This window comes from Alligator sinensis, unplaced genomic scaffold (assembly GCF_000455745.1).
Source record: "Alligator sinensis unplaced genomic scaffold, ASM45574v1 scaffold170_1, whole genome shotgun sequence".
In the NCBI taxonomy this organism is placed as follows: Eukaryota; Metazoa; Chordata; order Crocodylia; family Alligatoridae; genus Alligator; species Alligator sinensis.
This window is the reverse complement of record NW_005841863.1, coordinates 4,699,168-4,716,608: the sequence shown is the minus strand read 5'-3', so window position 1 is coordinate 4,716,608 and position 17,441 is coordinate 4,699,168. Positions and strand designations below refer to the sequence as shown.

Here is a 17,441-nt window from a genome sequence, read left to right as displayed (position 1 = left end):
TGTGTTTTTTTTGTTAAGGGGGGGGGGGGGGTTAAGATGGACTCTATATTTGCCCTTTTCCAGTCTTCTGGGACCTCACACGATCACCACAAGTTCGCAGACATGATAGCCAATAGTGCTGGAATTACCGCAGGCCAAAATGGGGTTTTTAAAACAGTCTTTGGAGGGGGATTTAATGATTTGTTTTTCAGTTTGATTTAATTAACTCAAAAGCCCTCATGGTTTAGGTGAGTTGTGATCCTAATTTTGCTATTTAGGTGCATCTCTAGATTAAACAAGGATTAATGCATACAGATGTGCGTATCATGAGTGATTTGTTGTATGCACAAATGTGGCTTTAATATGCAATAAAAGCCAAGGCAATACATTTTTTTAATTGTATAAAGAAAGGAAGATGTAAAAAGGAGAAGGTGTTTCCAGCTCTGTGGTTTGGGGTACAGCCATGTCATACCTATTAACATTAATAACAAAAGAGCCACAAAAGGAAGGGCTCTGCCGTAGTTAGCTGAAAATAACCTACGTATGTTCTTTATGTGGAATGAAAACAGTCTCTTTTGAGTGCTCATAATCTATTCTTTGTTATAATAACTTTCACTGTAGTATTTTGCAATGCTTTATCTCATTTCTAATGAATTCCCTTCCTAAATATTAATATTCTTCTAGTCTTTCAGATTGATACTGTAGCCACTAGAATGAAGATTTAGTATCTCCCATTTGCTCTCTCCTTTGGGTTTTTATAACATCTGTTTAAATAAAGAAACTTTCAATACTTTCTTAGTGTTTTCATAATGACAGCAGTGGAGCCCAGTTATATGTGAACCCGGAGAAGCAAAAATGACATGGAAAGTTATGCTCTCACCCATGTCATTATGAGTAGATTAGAATCCCACACTGTCTGCCTCAAAACAGGCAATCCTGCTTGGAAAAAATGATGAGCACTTCTCTCTCATGTAGTTCTCATCACCCACAGAGGAAGTGTATCATGCAGTTAATGTCCAGGAAAAGAGCAAAAGCTTTTTAAATAATAGCCAATTAAATTTCATTGTGGCCTCTGTTGCCCCAGTGTTAACTCTGAACTGTGTCCAAGAAGCTCAACTAGTAATTGGATTTTTTTTCATATAGAAATGGAAGCTTTGACTTGCAGATACCAGGAGTGGTATGCCTCGCTTGAAACATATACTCCTCTATAGGCATCACAGATGCAGCCAGCTAACAGTGCTTTCAGGAGGCTGGAGTCTTCTAGGGTTGTTGATGTGCTCAGTTTTTCCTGGTTTTTAATCAATCTTTAGCACCAGGCAAGAAAACTAAAGATTTAAGGAAGGGACCAGGAGACACATTAGATGACATTTGAAACTCATTTGATTGTTAGCTGTGCAGGACACAGTTCTTTCTGCAATATATAAGTTCATTAGAATTGGCTATACACCGTGGGGGGAATGATTAAAAAAACTTTTTAGTTTTAATATGCATTTAGATTAACAAAATGAAATATGATTTTTAATAATTTTAAATATTTTTTTATTTGTAACTAATTACATTAATCATCCTGTCTTCCCTCTCCCCCAGGTATGCTTTTGGTTATTATGGTCTCCTCTTGATGATAATGGTGTGTCCTTAGCTGAGTATTCTGGGGACATTGTACTTTTTAACTTGATTTTCTTGAACCATTTTAGTAGGGGCTAATTGGTTGTATTTTTACACCTCCCAATTTCCAGCCTATTCCGAAATAGATCTGTATTTCTTATTACTTAACATGAACTCTGATTTTGAATATACAGTTTACATAACAACTCTTTTGTTCCTTGACAGTCCTCACTGCCTAGACTTGCTGGGTATTGTTACCTTGTGTGAACCTGTAATTGGAATCTGATGTTCTTGGCAAGCGCACTCTTGCAAACGACACTCTCGTGCATCAGTGCTTACTGCAGAGGTGTACCAATTTTAAAATGCGACTAGGACCTCAGAATAAAATCCATGTGTTTAGAATATAGCTTTGGACATGGCTTGTTGCTTCAGTCTACAGTAAAATAAACAGCTCTTCAAAACCATGCTTGCTAAAATACTGCTAGTAGCATGTTACTACATGCTATGAGTGCTCCACAGCTAACTTTTTATGCATTTCTTTTGGAAGAAGAAACCAGTCTTCTGCTCCATAATAGTACAGCACTATGGTAATATAAATAATAATAGTACTTAGGCAGTGTTTTAATTTTGATCACTTCTTTTCATCCGTCTAAAATCAGAATAGATATTCTTTTTTTCAAAAGCGCCTCAGAAACCCAGGCCATTTTTTTGGAAAACGGTGATGTGCCCTAGAACATGTAAACAACTGGAGCGCCCAAAGCATGTCAGCCCCTGGCAACTTTAATAGAGGAGGCTTAGGTGATTTATCTTAAGTTATAGTGACCTTCTGCCTTTCTTTCTTCCTCATACCCTCCTTCCTCCCCATAAGCTCAAAGACAGGTCTTCCTGCCACATCAAAGGAGAAGAAGGCACTCGTTTTCAGAGTGGAAGAGGGAGGAGTTGTTTTTTTCTGTTTGAAATAGTTGAAATGTTTTAGTGCCCACCTTTCTGACCCCCACCAGTATGTGCTTGAACCTCACCTTGCGCCCAGCAATACCTTGTCGTACATTGTATTTCTGAGTCAACCATTACACGTTACTAGCAACTGTCTTTAAGGGCAATTTGGTATAAATGCAGTTCTAGTCTTTAGTAACTTCTCTAGCCTCCACAGAAGTCCAGACATCTCCAGAGAAGACCTTTTGGGGGGCTCAGATCTTTGCGGCCAAGGCCATTTTTAAATGTACTGGGTGTATGAGTACAAACATTTGCTATATTTGAGGAAAAGAATAAAAGCAATAATAGATTGGAAGCAGTACAGATAAGGCATCTGTGCAGTGTTCTAAAGGCTCAGCATAGAGATCCTTAGTGAGCTATAAAGCAGTTTTTTAATGCATTTACACCTCACTGGTAACTGAAAGTTATAAATATACATACAGTATCTGTGCCGTCTTCAGAATTTCGGGGCATCTTGATTTTTTTCAGCACACATGAATTGTTCTAGCATCTATCTTATATTGATCGTAAATGAAAAGGAATTGAAACATAAACTTGGGGAAGTAATGTTGACTTAAAAATAAATAAAATATGGGTCGTTGTTGAGGAATAAGTGATAGATATTTGGCAAAACGCCAAAAGATCCAGCTACTAATGTAGTTGTTTACAGCTGATGAGAGAGGTTAATCCACAGGATTGGATACCCTTATTTCTTTTATCTTTACAGCAAAAGGAAAAATGCTGTATTTCTGTGCAGCTATAAACATATTTTACAGCTCGCTAGTGAACTGATCGTTTCAGTTTTTTAAATGTATGCAAATTCTATGCATTTTGATGAATGCTGGTTATTTCCAAGTCCTAATTCAGCATGCTAACTGAAACCACCATATATTAAGAGAAATGTGATTCATTAGGTTAAATGAATAAAAAAAATCTGCTCAGAAGCTACCAAAACAAACCAGTGAAACCTGATTTATCAAATTACACAAGACACAATTCCCAAGAGAAAATACTGGCTTGATCATCAGAGGTGCTGAACACTCACAAATCTCACTGAGGTCAACAAGAGCAGCAAGTCCTCAGTACCTCTGAAAGTCAGGGTACTATTTTGACTTCCTACATTTATATTACACATTGAGCCGTGAAAATCTGAACCGTGATGCACATCACCTGTCATAAAATAATAAATTCTCCAGCTGCAAAACCCCAGATATAATTTAGATGACTGGGGAAAATAAAATAAACTTGACTAGATGGCTATTTTAAGCAGTATTTCTAGGAAACGAGGGTTCTCTGAATGAAAATTGAGCAAACAGCACTGTTCAAAAGTATATACTCTGAAGGTGCATGATTTGGTAAGAATTAAATATGACTGAGTCAGAGCTTCCTATCCTAGTGCCAGTGATATAGCTTTGGTTCAGTTTTTATGCCACACTCCTTCCTTCATCTGTCAAAGGCTGAGGATACTACAGCGTTAATGTTCTTAGTCCCTGGAGGAATGGAGCATTTCCTTCACACACATTAAAACTGCTGATTCTAGAAGATGTCCCAAGCTACTATGGACAAGGAAGCTTTCGGTGATGTCAGATTTAAGAGGTGACTTAAAGATGGTATGTGGAGAACAGACAGGAAAGAAAATCCTTATGGGGTTTTAGTTAACCAAGCCTTGGTATTGCAAACATATACTTGCTTGCTTTTACTCGCATGTAGTCCCATTTATTGCAATGGAAATACTAGCTGGAGTAAAAGTATGTATACCTGTTTGTGGGGAAGTGGCCCCGTGGTCCATTTATTGATCATTGCAGTACTTGGGTGCTGCAGAGTCAAAGGATTTTGAGCAAGTGAAGGGAGTGAGATTTTAGTTATTCAGATGTTGCAATACCTGGCACATTTTGGAGAATGAGGGCAATTAATATCCTTAACCAGTCTATGCAATGTTTCTAATTCTTTGACTAAGCACGTCTTCATATATCATTGCACTTTTACCATCTTTTGGGAAGAAGAGACTGTTTTGCTAGTCAGGACTTGATTGTTTTGACACGTTTTTTCCGTAATATCAATCACTGCTCTGTTGCCTGAAAGTCTGAATCAGGGGGACGGGAGGGAAGCTTGGTTCCAGACAGGCGGCTGCTATGAAGTAACTTGTAGATTCATTGCTTTTGATTCAAGATCATAAATGTATAATTTTAATAATGTTCAGTACTGATAATGATTTGCATATCCTTAGAGAAATTGTTGTTTGCTGCATAATTCAGTGACTTCAGTCATGAAATGGGGGAGGCATTTCAAGTTTGGCAAATCATTTAAAAATGTTATGTTATAAAACTTTACAAAAGAAGATGAGTAGAAGGAATAACATACATAGTTTTAATTTTTTGAAGTGGTAAATAGTTGGAAAGTGATGATACCGAGTCCATATGGAGCCAGTATAAAAAGTTTAGTTTAGGCAGCTGAACATAAATCTGTGAACCAATACACATTTGAAGTATAAGTGGAGTTAAGAAAATAGAGATGACTGTGATGTTTGTTTTTGATCTTCTGCTGGGTTTTGGTCCAGTAACTTTTTTATTTTTATATTTTGCCTTTCCTGAGCCCTATGCAGTGTTCTCCACCAAAGAGGCTTAATTAAAGCCCTGTTCTTGACATGATTGTTTATTCCTATCACTTAAATATTTTTTTCTCTAGGGAGTTGAGCGCATTGACCTACCAGGCCTCAGAAGTTTGAGAACTGCCCGTGTCCTTCAGGAAGGCATGGTACTGACCATTGAACCAGGCATTTACTTCATTGATCATGTGTTGGACCAGGCTCTGAAGGATCCTACACAATCTTGCTTCATTAATAATCAAGTCCTGCAGCGTTTTCAAGGATTTGGTGGGGTAAGTAACTCTTCACCAGTTTTGATAACGGTTCAGGCTGGCTTTTTGCTTAGTCTGTCTTCCATATGTATTTAAAAAGAAATTTTCTGTAGAAAATTTAATATATGATGATAGAGATTCTTTTTTATGGTTTTAATCCTGTAGGCTATTATCCCTATCTAGTACTAGCGCTAAATAGGGGGGAATAGTCACTTCCCTCAATCTGCCGATAATGCACCTACTAATGCAGCCCAGTATGGCATTAGCCTTCTTTGCAGCAAGGGCACGCTGTCGACTCAGATTCAACCTATTGTCCACTGTAACCCTAAGGTTTCTTTCTGCAGAGCTGCTGGTGCGTGGAAGCTGTACTGGTGCATAGGATTGTTCCGTCTTAAGTGCAGGATTTTGCACTTGTCCATGTTGAACCTCATGAGATTTTTTTGGTCCTATCCTCAAATTTCTCTAGGTCTCTGAATCCTAGCCCTACCCTCCAGCATTATCTACTGCCCCCAGCTTTGTCTCATCTGCAAAGTTGCTGAGGGTGGACTCCATTCCAGGTAGTTGATGACTATATTGAACAAAACCAGCACCAGGACCAACCCCTGGGGTGCTCCACCTGATACTGGCTGCCAACTACACCTCGAGCCATTGATTACTATCCTTTGAGCCCAACAATCCAGCCAGTTTTCTATCTACCTTACAGTCCATTCATACAACCCATACCTTCTTAGCTTGCTTGCAGGAATGTTGTGAGAGACCATATCAAAAGCCTTGTTAAAGTCAAGGTATATCACATCCACTGCCCTCCTTGCATCCACAGAGCCAGTCATTACATTCTAAAAGGCAATCAGGTTGGGCAGGATGTGTGGAGGACCTCATTTCCCTATTCTCTCTGTGATACTTTTGACTTTTACAAAATTAACTCTAGGAAAAAGTTTAGCAGTTAAATGTCTTCAAGTGACTATTCTTTTAACAAAGACAGTGCTTTTGAAAGGTGCCTCTTCACTCAGCCCAGAAGACTGATGTCCTATGTTCATAGGGAAGATAAAATAGGCATCAGTAAAACCAGCTTCATTACTTTGCCTTGTCTGTGTGTCAGTGAAGAGATGGGGAACTTTTAGCCCAGCCCCTCTATCTATTTACTCCTTGGCTGTTATGCTGAAACAGTGACCCAGGAAAATGGTTAGTGGCAATTGTGGACTTACTGGTATGAGTAGTTCATCAGGAATTCTGTTCTGCTACCGCTAATTTATTTATCACAGTCCACCAAACAGACGTCAGATAGTAACAGCTTCGACACTGCTGATCTGAGCTGGCTTTGAACCACCAATCTAGAAACAAAAGGTTCCCTATTCCATCACCAATCCTCCAAGTCATCCAGTCTCCCATACAGCTGGCTTTAAAAGTCATATATCCAGAGTATACAATCTTATCAAGAGATGTGGGACTTTACCCTCTGGTGTTTAATTCTCTCCTGTGGTTAGGAATGTTATCTTACCTTGTGTTATTTCTTTATCGATACTCTCCAGCCCAAGGTATGGATGAATGAAATAAGTGGGTTAACTCTGCATGTTCTAACTGTGAACACGTCATTCTGTGTCTCGCTCTTACATTTGTTTTAAAGGGACCCTGTCAGTGCCCTTCTCCAACTCTCCCCACCATAAAAATAGGTTGATTTTTATATTACTTATCCCAAAAATAGGCTTTGGGAGTTATTTAGTTGTTAGATTGATTCCTGGTTCTTTTATATTTGCTTTTCTTGGAAATATTCCAGCCCAAAGCCCATTGTTTACAGTACTGATGTGAGTCCCCCCCCAAAAGAGCCACACATGCTTCCACATAAACTGTATGACAGAGCAGGCACACCTGATTCCCGTTGTGTTGGCTTGAAGTGAAGTGGGATGGATCAGTGCGCACAGAGTGCTTGCAACCACAAGCCTAGAGCTCCAAAGTTGGGCTGTAGGTTCCTCCTCATGTACTGGGACGGACCAGTTTTCTGTCAAGGAGTTGCATGGTCCCTCACAATCCAAACTACTCCCACAAATTTGCTTTGTGTCTCTGTAATTTTGAGTGCTGATTTCATCTGAGTTGAGTTGGACAGAGTATGTTGCCTGATTGCTGCACAAGAAAATATTGAGCAAAATTCTGTCTCTGATCCCCACATGGTGACACAATTTACTGTAAAAAAAACCCACACAGCCAGCTGTTGTCATTCAGTTTTGTCTAGGAAAAGAATTAGAATAAGCTCTAAAACTGAATTGTATCTGAAACATGCCTCAAAGGTTAACTATAGCACAATCAAAATTAACTTGACCACCCTTACAAGTCTAGCTTTTTAATTGATTGTTGATTAAAAGCAATAACCCCAGTAATTGTTACTTAAGAGTTCTCGGCATCTGTGTTTTAGCTAATTTTCATTTATGCAGACCCGAGATCCCCTTCTAAATACATTGCAGATGAAATCTCCTCTACAACAAAAAAATACTTCATAAAGCTATGTCCTGATATCATCAGTTATTAGCATGTCTAAGATGTTTGTTACTGTTGTGTCTGATCTTGACTTTGCAAAGTATAAGTTTAGCAGGAAACACCAATCTCAAGAAAAGGAAACATATATTCCATTATCTTACTGCTACACTAGCACCAATACAGATAGCCTTAGTTTGGTTTAGCTTAATTTCTTTCTTTGATGGAAATGAATGAAGCTAAACCAAATTAAGGCCACTTTAATTCTAAATGAGTGTGTCCACATAGCTTAATGCCTTTTAACTAATCCACTTTAAATGCACTCCTTTAGTTAGTTGGAATTACATTTCTTCGGTACCCCAGAGGGACAAGCCATTAGCCTTTACATTAAGAATAGAAAGATTTGGACTGCATGTAGAAAGAGGAAAATGTGTGATCTGGCTGTGCCATTTCTTGAGGTCTATTGAATGTTTTCCAGTGCGGGTGTCTGCACTGCACCTGCACATGTTGTGGAGATGTTCAGGTCCTCTAGACCAGGGGAAGCCAACCTGTAGCACATGTGCCATCAATGGCATGTGCAGCTTGTGTGTGTGGCACATGGCAAATTGTGGAGGGGCAGGCAGCACAACACCATATAGGGCAGAAAGCAGAGCAGCAGATCAGGCAGGGGAAAGGGTTCAGAGTGATGGTCAGGGAGGGTGCAAAGCCAAAAAGGTTGGCACCTACTGTTATAGATGGATATCCAGAAAATTTGTGTGGGTGACAGGTCCTCACAGAGAAGGTGCGCAGAGTTGAGGATTTTGGCTGGTCACGTGTATACGTGGATTTCTTTGAGACTGTTTTCCTAAAGCTAATCAAAAAAAAAATCTAGAAAATATTAATTGTGGTTTTTGAGAGTAATAATCATCTCATAGTTAATACCGCTCTGAGCCTCAAAAGTCATAGATTTAGTTTTAGGTTTTGCCAGACCTGCTGCCTTATCTTGGGTAGGTCATAAGCTCTGGGGACTTCATTTCCTGATCTGTAAGTTAAGATCCTTTGTCCTATTTAGCGTTGTGTAGCAAGAACTATTGCATAGCATGTATGTATGTAATACGTAATACAAGGTGGCTTTGATCTCAGGTGGGTCCCATAGGTACTACTGTAATACAAATTCTCCGGACTTGAAAAGTCCTTGTGGTCTTACTTAATGCAAAAGTGTCGTCTGGTTCCCCTAAGGGAGAGTAGAATACTGACTACTCTAGCTCTAAACGTTGCCCTCTGAGCTTATCTTTCACATGTATTAGGGTTTGACATTTCCATTCTTCCTAAGCTCATTACTGATTTAGGCCATTCATGTGATGTTTTCCTAAAGTCTAGTAAGACCATCCAGGCTGATTTAAGCTCTAATGTTCAGTCTGTGCTTAAACTTTATTTTCCCTTGTAGCACTTAGTGTTCAGAGAACAAGTGACCACGCTAATGGGTGAAAACGTTGTGAAACACTGAATCACAACCAGACTTTAAATGGATTTAAATTTATCTTCTGCTTTCATTTGCAAATTGTTCTCATTTAAAAGGTTAATAGCTTTACATAATCCATGACCTTCAGAATGTGCTAATATTGTCGTAGAATTTTTTTTAAATGCTCCTTTTTGCACCTATGAAAGGGTATAGAAATTGCATTTTGCATATGGCACAGCAATGCAAAGCTGATTTCACTTCCTATGTTTGTGGGTGGTTCGGAATGAAATAGTCTGCTAGGGAATACATGCTATAGTACTAGTCTTCTTTTGAACATTTGCTATTATATAGGTTTAAAAGTGCCCCTCAAAACATATTTATATAAGTTGTGTATGGAAAAGTTGTTAGTAAAAATGAAACGTAAAGATTTCTTCTCTAAAGCCACCCTAAGATAAGTGATAGTTACAGGTAACCTACTAACAGTTGATCACTAGTTTATTAAGACAACTTGATTGATTTATGTACCATAAATATTTATTAGTAGATCCTTACTGCAGTGCATGACAAAGGGGCACTTGCTAGTGATGTGACAAGGAGGGGACTGGTTAAGATAGGATAATGATGAAGTGTCATTCCAAGAATACTGGTGTTCAGGGAAACTGAAATGGAGAGGTTTTGATATTTGGCATCTGGGTTTTGAAGCTGGATGACCAGATCCCTATACCATATAATTCTGCCTGCAAAAGAAATGATGCTGCAGAATAGTCCTAGTGCCTGCTTGTTTGGTATAAATAGTTGCACTTTTCTTGCAATAAATGTGCCAACACAGAAAATAACAGGTAGGATGATGTGCATCAGCAGGATCAGAACCCACCCTAAACTTTGTTCATCTGGTTACCCCATATACCGTCTCTCAGATGACAGATGGACACTCAGCTCTAATCTAACTTCTGCTGATTTACTTTGCGTGGCAGCTTCTAGGGGTCATATTCTGGCATCAGATTTGTCAACCCAAGACGATTTTTTTTTTTTTACTGACAGACTGCAAACTTTTTACTGATACATTTCCATAATATAGATGTAGCTCTTCTTCCAGGGCTGGGTTCAGATTTGAGGGTTTAATACCTACCATAGTTAGAAAAAAAAAAATAATAATAATAAAAGGTTTGCTTGTCAGTAAAAAGTTTGCAGATTATCAAGTTAAAAAAAAAAATTGTCTGGGGTTAAGGTTGGCAACCCTATTTGACTACAGGAATGGCTTTACACCACACCACCCCCACTCCATGGGTTCCCTTTTCACCCCCACACCCCAATGCCCCTGAATGCACTCTGCACTATGATGCCCACCTCAACCCACTCCCTGGCCTTACTTGTGCCAGCCCTGCCTTGTGGTCCTGGCATGAGCCCCCACAGAAGGACTACTGACTGCCTTCCTACAACCTAACAGTGTTACAGGCAGGTGACAGGACACAGCAGCAGTACCAGCATGTGGCTGGGGCTGGGGGCTCTGCAGAGTCTCCACTTAGTTACAAAATCCTGCAGGGTGCTACACTCCTTCCTCAGGCTCCAGTTGATACTGCTCTGTTCTGTCTGCTGATCAAACTTTCCTCTAGCTTCTTTTGACAAGGAATCTTCAATCGGGCTCTGGGTTGCTTAAGTTTTTTATGGACAGCAGTTTTTTTTTACAGACTTTACAGGCAGGTGGTTTAACCTGTTGTTTTTTTTTAATGAATGGTCCTTAAATTTTTGCACCATTTTGCAGGCAGGACTCCCACTGAAGGAGTCTGTGCCCAAATCGGTTGTTACTTTCTGCAGTCATGTGCAAACATTAAAAAAATTAAAAAAGGAAATGCACAATAATCATCTCTCACAGAATCTTTTCTCACTATATCTGGGATCTGTCATAAAATTAAAGGCCTTCAACATATCGAAAGAAAATAAATGTGTGCTATAGCACACTTCCCTTGAAAGACAATAAGGGATATCCAGTCTGGAGATCAGAACTATTTGAAGAAGTTAGGAAGACATGTTAGGCTACTACTTGGATAGCTTGCTGATGAAAACCATCTATTTAATCCCCATTCTGGCCTTGTGATGGTTGCCATTAAGAGTTACTCAGTTGTGCAATCTAATCTACCCCATCAGTCACATCACCCTACTTGATAGGAAGGTGGTATTTTAAGGACAGTGCCAACAGTACTATCCACTTCGCCTGTCTAGAAAAAAACTAAGATGCTTGTGGAACAGGGTTGTGCAGTGCATCTGAAAGCTAGAGGAGGGGTGAAAAGCCCCGTAATGTCCGCACTGTCTTCAACATACTGTTTTCTGACAGAATGGGGCTGAAAATGGGAAAAGTCAGAGAACAGCTCCTCAACAGTGACAATGGAGAAGGAAGTGCAAGTCAGTCAACTGAAACCAGCATCCTCCTCTCCCTGGAGATGAGCTCCAAACATAGGGCTGCAGTGTGGGAGGTCTTTCAGGGCTTCTGAAGTCCCCATCAACTGGCTTCTTCTAATGACAGTTACTGGCAGTGGGAATCAAGTGAAAAAAAGAACATGAGTGAGGACTGTGCAAAATGACATAAGCTATGTTTTCAAAACCAAATAGTTGTTTACCTCTAGTTACTATTGATATGTGGTAGAGGCAGCAAGCAGCACTCCTGAGTTGCATCTAGTATGTGTGTCAGGTGAGATTGGACCAGCAGAAGAATAGCTTGTTCATGGAGAAACAGCTGGGGGTATCCCAAGGAATATTGATTAGGCAATATCAGACCGGTCAGTGCGTTAGTGATCCACAAAGCACTTGCAAGTTGCTGATAGAGAGTTGGCAGGTGACGTAGGGTTGACTCTCCATTTCATCTTATTCTAGAGCAGGCTGCAGGATTACAAGAGCTCAAAGTGTGCATTACCTTGCCCTGTGTGTTCAGCTGCTTTGCATAGCACAGGGGTGCTTTAGTCACAAAAGGGAAGAAGAGATGGTCCAGGAGCACCTGAATTGTGCTGTGAAAGTCTATGAGAACCTCCACTGTCGCTTATTGAAAAACAGATGTCAGTTGTGGCCTGGCTTTCTCCAGCTTCAGTAAAGTCTATCTTTATGCTTTCAGATAGGATTTTCTTGCATGTAGTCTTCCTAAAATTGACAGCACAGGTTAATGTTGTGTTACATACCAAAAGCAGTATGTAAACATGTTGTTGAATGCTGTATTGGAGTTGCCTCCAGGTGCACAGGGAGTCTGAATTAAAATTGCAGTGGGAACCTTGATGCTAGCATTTCCACCTTAATAACATTCAGTGAATGCAGCTTTACGGGTATGTAAAAGGTTGTTTGGGGGGGGGAGGCGGGATTTAAATTGAAAACGAAGTTTCATGTTGGGATGTCATGCTGATCCCCACTGTGGTCCATCCCCAGGCTGGAACTTGCAAATCCACCCAGCCATGCTGCAGCTGGTACAATGGTAGATGACATTAATAGGTCTCCACTCCTTGTGGGCCGCTGCTAGAGGGGGATGAGACGCACTTTGTCAAAGGGTTGCACAGTTGTCTCTCACCGCCTTCCTTCCCCCCCAGTGCTGTTTGCCCATCCCGGATTCCTGGGTCCTCTTCTGATTTCAGTGTTGCCCCCACCAGTTGATTCTTAGTTGTATCCCCTCCACCATGTCAGTGTTATTGCCCAGTCAGTCTCACCTTGAGTCCCAGTCTTACCCTCTTCTCCCCACATCTCGTCATTTTTCTGAGCCAGTCCCAGTTTCTTCTCTCACCTGATTCCTTGCCCCAGTCTATTTTCCCTCTCTCCTGCCCTGACTTTTGCCCTTTCTGCACTTGTATCAGTCCTGTATCTTAACTGCCTAAGCACTAGCAAGGGGGTACAGGCCAGACTGGCCCAGAACAGCTGTTACCGTGGTAGTCTGGTCTCACACCCATAACCCTGCACTGGAAAGAGCATGTTTAGTTGCTGCGTGAGCTTGCGTGAGCTGTCTAGCCAGTGCCAAGAGCTGGGAGGGGATGGAGCATGCTCAGTGAGCAGGAAACCTAGTCTCCACTAAGCATGTACAAACTGGCATTTTCAAACTTGTAGAATTTAGCCAGATATTCAGAAGGGCAGAAAAGGGAGAGCCCTAAAGTAAAAGTAGTCACCCGCTTGCCATGCTCCAAAGCATTAGACCTGTTTGAAGACGATTTACCCCATTTGCTTTAATAGGGACAAAATAATCTTTTATCATTAGCCTTGCTAGTGGGAATGGAAGAATTATTTTGGCTGAGATTTTGAGAAGGGCAACAAAAATGTACCTGAAACAGATCCTCACTATAGAAAATTTCAGCCCAGAGTTAAAGTATGGCAACTGAAAAGAGGTTCTTATCAAAGGAAGCGTTGCACAACCATAATAGGCAGCGTTACCGGACCATCTTGTTATGGGGTTTTGAGTTCCTTTGAATCAGGATTGTAACTCTCCACATCAAAGTAGTACATTTTTCTGCAGCCACTTTGATGTGAATTCTGGCTTGAATGATGCAACCAGGCATGGTGGATTTTTGCACCTAGGCAGAGCCTCACTGACATCCATTGGATTTTTGCAGAGTCCCAGCTCCACCCAGGCAGACCATTGCATGTTTGAGGCCTAATACAGAAATAATGTGATACGACCACCTGGAAAGCCAAGCATTTTGCCTCTTCAGTAATGGCCTGACAGGAGTGGTGACATCTTGGTTTTGTTTTTAATTCTACCAATTGTTTCAGTATCGGTAAAATAAAAAGCACTCTTAAAAAAAAAAATGCCTTGCTCAGATACATGGACTTGCTCATGCTATGGTGGGTGCTGGCTCCCTGCAGTCACACATGTGCTTTTCGGAAAGACAGAGGAGGCTGGCAGCTTTTGCTTTTCCAGCTGTCTGAATCAAATGTGTGAACGCAGCAAAGTTTGATTAAGTTTTGCTTTAGAATATGCTTAACTTGATACCAAGTAAAAGAAATAATCTGGCAAAGACATCATTAAACACTTTAATAAGGCTGGATGACTCGCATTGTTTGAACAAATGGATTATTTTGCAAGCAGAAGTACAAATGTTAACCAGCTTTATTTTTAGTTTTAAAATGTCAAGGGGTCAGAAACAATTAAAGCAACTGTAAGGTGGGAGTCACTTGGGTTTGTGTTCTGTTGGATTTACACCTTGCTAAAATTGCTTTTATTGCAGCTTAGCAACTTACTAGCATTTTTTTCTGATAAGATAACAGGAAAGGACTGTGTAGGCATATTTACTGGTAGAAAGAGATTAGAGTCAGATAGAAATGGCACAGGCTTTTCATCTGAACTGAACAAGAACTGGGAACACAAAAAACTGCTTAACTTAAAATGCAACAACCGAGTTTTACAAGCATTATCTGAGACTTGCTGAGATTTGCTTCTCAGCTCCAAGTTCCATAATTTTGAGGGTGTGCTATTAACTCCAAAATGAGCTCTAAAACAAGCTTTAAAAAATCACAATGAACTACTTGTAGCTGATCCTGTTAACTGCAGTGTTTCAGGAGGAAAGAGAAGGAGTGTTGAGTGTTTTAACACGCGAACAGCCACTAAGAACCCCACAGCAGTATGGCTACTCTGAACACGCACAATGCAGGTGCTCGAAGTGCACGTGCAAGCAGCCACAGCCACGTCCGCCCCCTACATGGTGTAGTAGGTTGTGCTAGAAAGGTTGGAGGTAACCCTGGGAAAGAATTCTTCCTTCTTCCCTTGCTGTCCCCAGTGCCAGAGCACATCTACATTTTATGAGGCCATATAAAAATGGCCTCAATAATTCATCCTGTCCCCACCAAACCCTCCTTGTTATGCAGGAGTGTCTTTCAGGGCTGCTTTTCTTGTCAGATTAAGATGGAGTTTACATGAGCCCGGGCTCATGGGCCCTCTACAAAGGAAGTTCCACCCTTGTGGAATTCGGACCTTGTCTCGTAGCAGTAGGAAATTGGGGATCACGAAGCATTTGTTCTTCCTGCCATCGTATGAACCAGGCAGGTTGGAAATGCACTTTATACTGCAGCTGCTCTTGTTTCCTAGGGTGCCTTGCAGCATGTCAAAAGATACCAGTGACTGTGTGTTCTCTGTAACAGGTACGGATTGAGGATGACATTGCAGTGACAGCCAATGGAATGGAGCTACTAACATGCGTCCCACGCACCGTGGAAGAAATAGAGGCTTTCATGGCAGAAGCCCAAGGCAGCACCAAGTCATTTGACTGCTTGTCCAGCCAAAAGCAGTAAACTCCATGTACTTGCTGTTTCCCGCTTATCAGTTGTCCTTCCAATTTAAGGCAGCAGCATATAAAATAAAATGATTTAATTCTGCAAAGCAGCTGAGTCAGGCAAAGCATTAGACTAGAATGGTTATTTCATTAGAAATTAAATTAGAAAGCTTCAGCACCATATATTCAGGTAGCTCTAAATCTTGATGTTTTCAATCAACATCTTATATTACAAAGTGCCAACAGAATAATGCTACAGGATGAACAGCTGAAATTAAAAACCTCAGATCATCTGTACCTTACCTCTTTCCAGTAATATCTGCATTTTCATGGCAGTGACTTTTATACATGGCAAATCTGTTATCTGTATGTTGTCTGTAATCATGAGAAAATACCTAAGAATTCCTGTTTCGGAAACTTATCTCCACAAGTTTTCCAAGATCTTTCTGTTAACTGGGAATGGCTGAGACAGTGCCACCTGTTTTCCTTGTGAATCAGTATTTTGATATAAATGAAGTGAACAAAATAAGATTTCTAATAAAAATTACCTCTGCAAGTTGTTGTTCAGACCTTTGTGTTGATCCCTTGGCTCCCTTTTCCCACCCATTATCAGCTCAGTATGGGAGCTTTCTACCCCAGAAACCTGCACTGCTCCCCAGCTAGGTTTTCTTCTTCAAATCCTGGGCATTCATATTCTTCACACATCAGCCAGGCTTCCTGCACTCATGGTGTACTGCAGCAGAAAGAGCAGCTGATCTGTCTCTTTAAGGATGTAGGATGATCTGAGCCAGAGCCTTAAAAATTCTGCCTAAATATTATGGGAGTGTTTTTGCTACAGGGACTCAGTATTAGTCAGTAGAGTACCTCCTGCTGCACAGGTGGAAATTGAGAAGCCATCTGGTAACATCAGTGCAGGGGTGTCGAGCTTTTCTGGCTCCAAATGATTGGCGCGAGATAGATGAATGGCCTGAGGCCATCCCCATGGGACAGAATGGGTCCATGGACAACCCCTCCTCATGCTGGAGCCAGTGCCTGCAGCTTTTGCTCCAGCCAGTCCAGGACCACACTGCACATGGTACCCATTCTGAGTATAGCAGGATGCGAGCTGCATACAGCACCTGCTCCAGCTGGTCTTGGGAGGACCCTGCTATCCAGGGCTGTGCCATACATGGCACCCACCACTCCAGGACCCGCACTGCACGCAGCACTTGCCTGAGACTAGCTGGAGCAGGTGCTGCATGTGACACAGCCCCAGACCAGCCAGAGTGGGTGTCACAGATGCTGGATCTGCCATGTGGGGAGAGTCCTGGGCTGGCCCCATTTGGGACCAGTACCAGAGGATGTATGATGCAACTCACGGAGCCAGATGAGACCTCAGGCTGTATCTTTAATACTGCTGTTTGTGGATCCCAAATTAAGCTGTGTCAATTGTGTGTAGATATGATACTTCGCAATGATAGTAATGGTAAACTGGGTTTCCACGCGTGAGAGAGAGAACCAGTTATATGCTTCGTGCTACATGGTTACTGCAAGATATGATCCTCAACAAAATGGTCTCACTTGTAACAAAAGCCCGGTTATTTTCACTTGGTTTATGATTTGCAGACTCTCTGACAGTATGTGTCAGAACACCATCTCTGTTTATCATGCTTTAAATACTTATTTTACACCCTTCTGTCCCCCTAAAGGTCGGTATAAAATATATTCTTTTTTAATGTATTCAAGATCTTAATCTGTGGAGAAACCCAGTTTGTACCAATGTTAGTTCCAGCAAAGGTAGCACCTCTAGCCGATGCACTTTAAAACTGTCCCTGCACCTCATATCCAGTCAAGTGCTTACTTTAATTTAAGCTGAGGCTTCTGGGCCCAGAATCCCTCTTCTGTTGCACCAC

The 17,441-nt window shown here is 41.0% G+C and overlaps 1 protein-coding gene across 1 annotated transcript in view; it reads left to right on the top strand.

Annotated features, from left to right (window-relative positions):
* PEPD (peptidase D) overlaps positions 1-16,105 on the top strand; it is a 221,878-nt gene extending 205,773 nt beyond the window's left edge. The window contains exons 14-15 of the mRNA XM_006016614.2: positions 5,242-5,433; positions 15,419-16,105. Of these exons, the coding sequence (XP_006016676.1) occupies positions 5,242-5,433; positions 15,419-15,568 (342 nt within the window). The 3' untranslated portion in view covers positions 15,569-16,105. The remainder of the gene's footprint in view (positions 1-5,241; positions 5,434-15,418) is intronic.
* Positions 16,106-17,441: the final 1,336 nt, after the last annotated feature.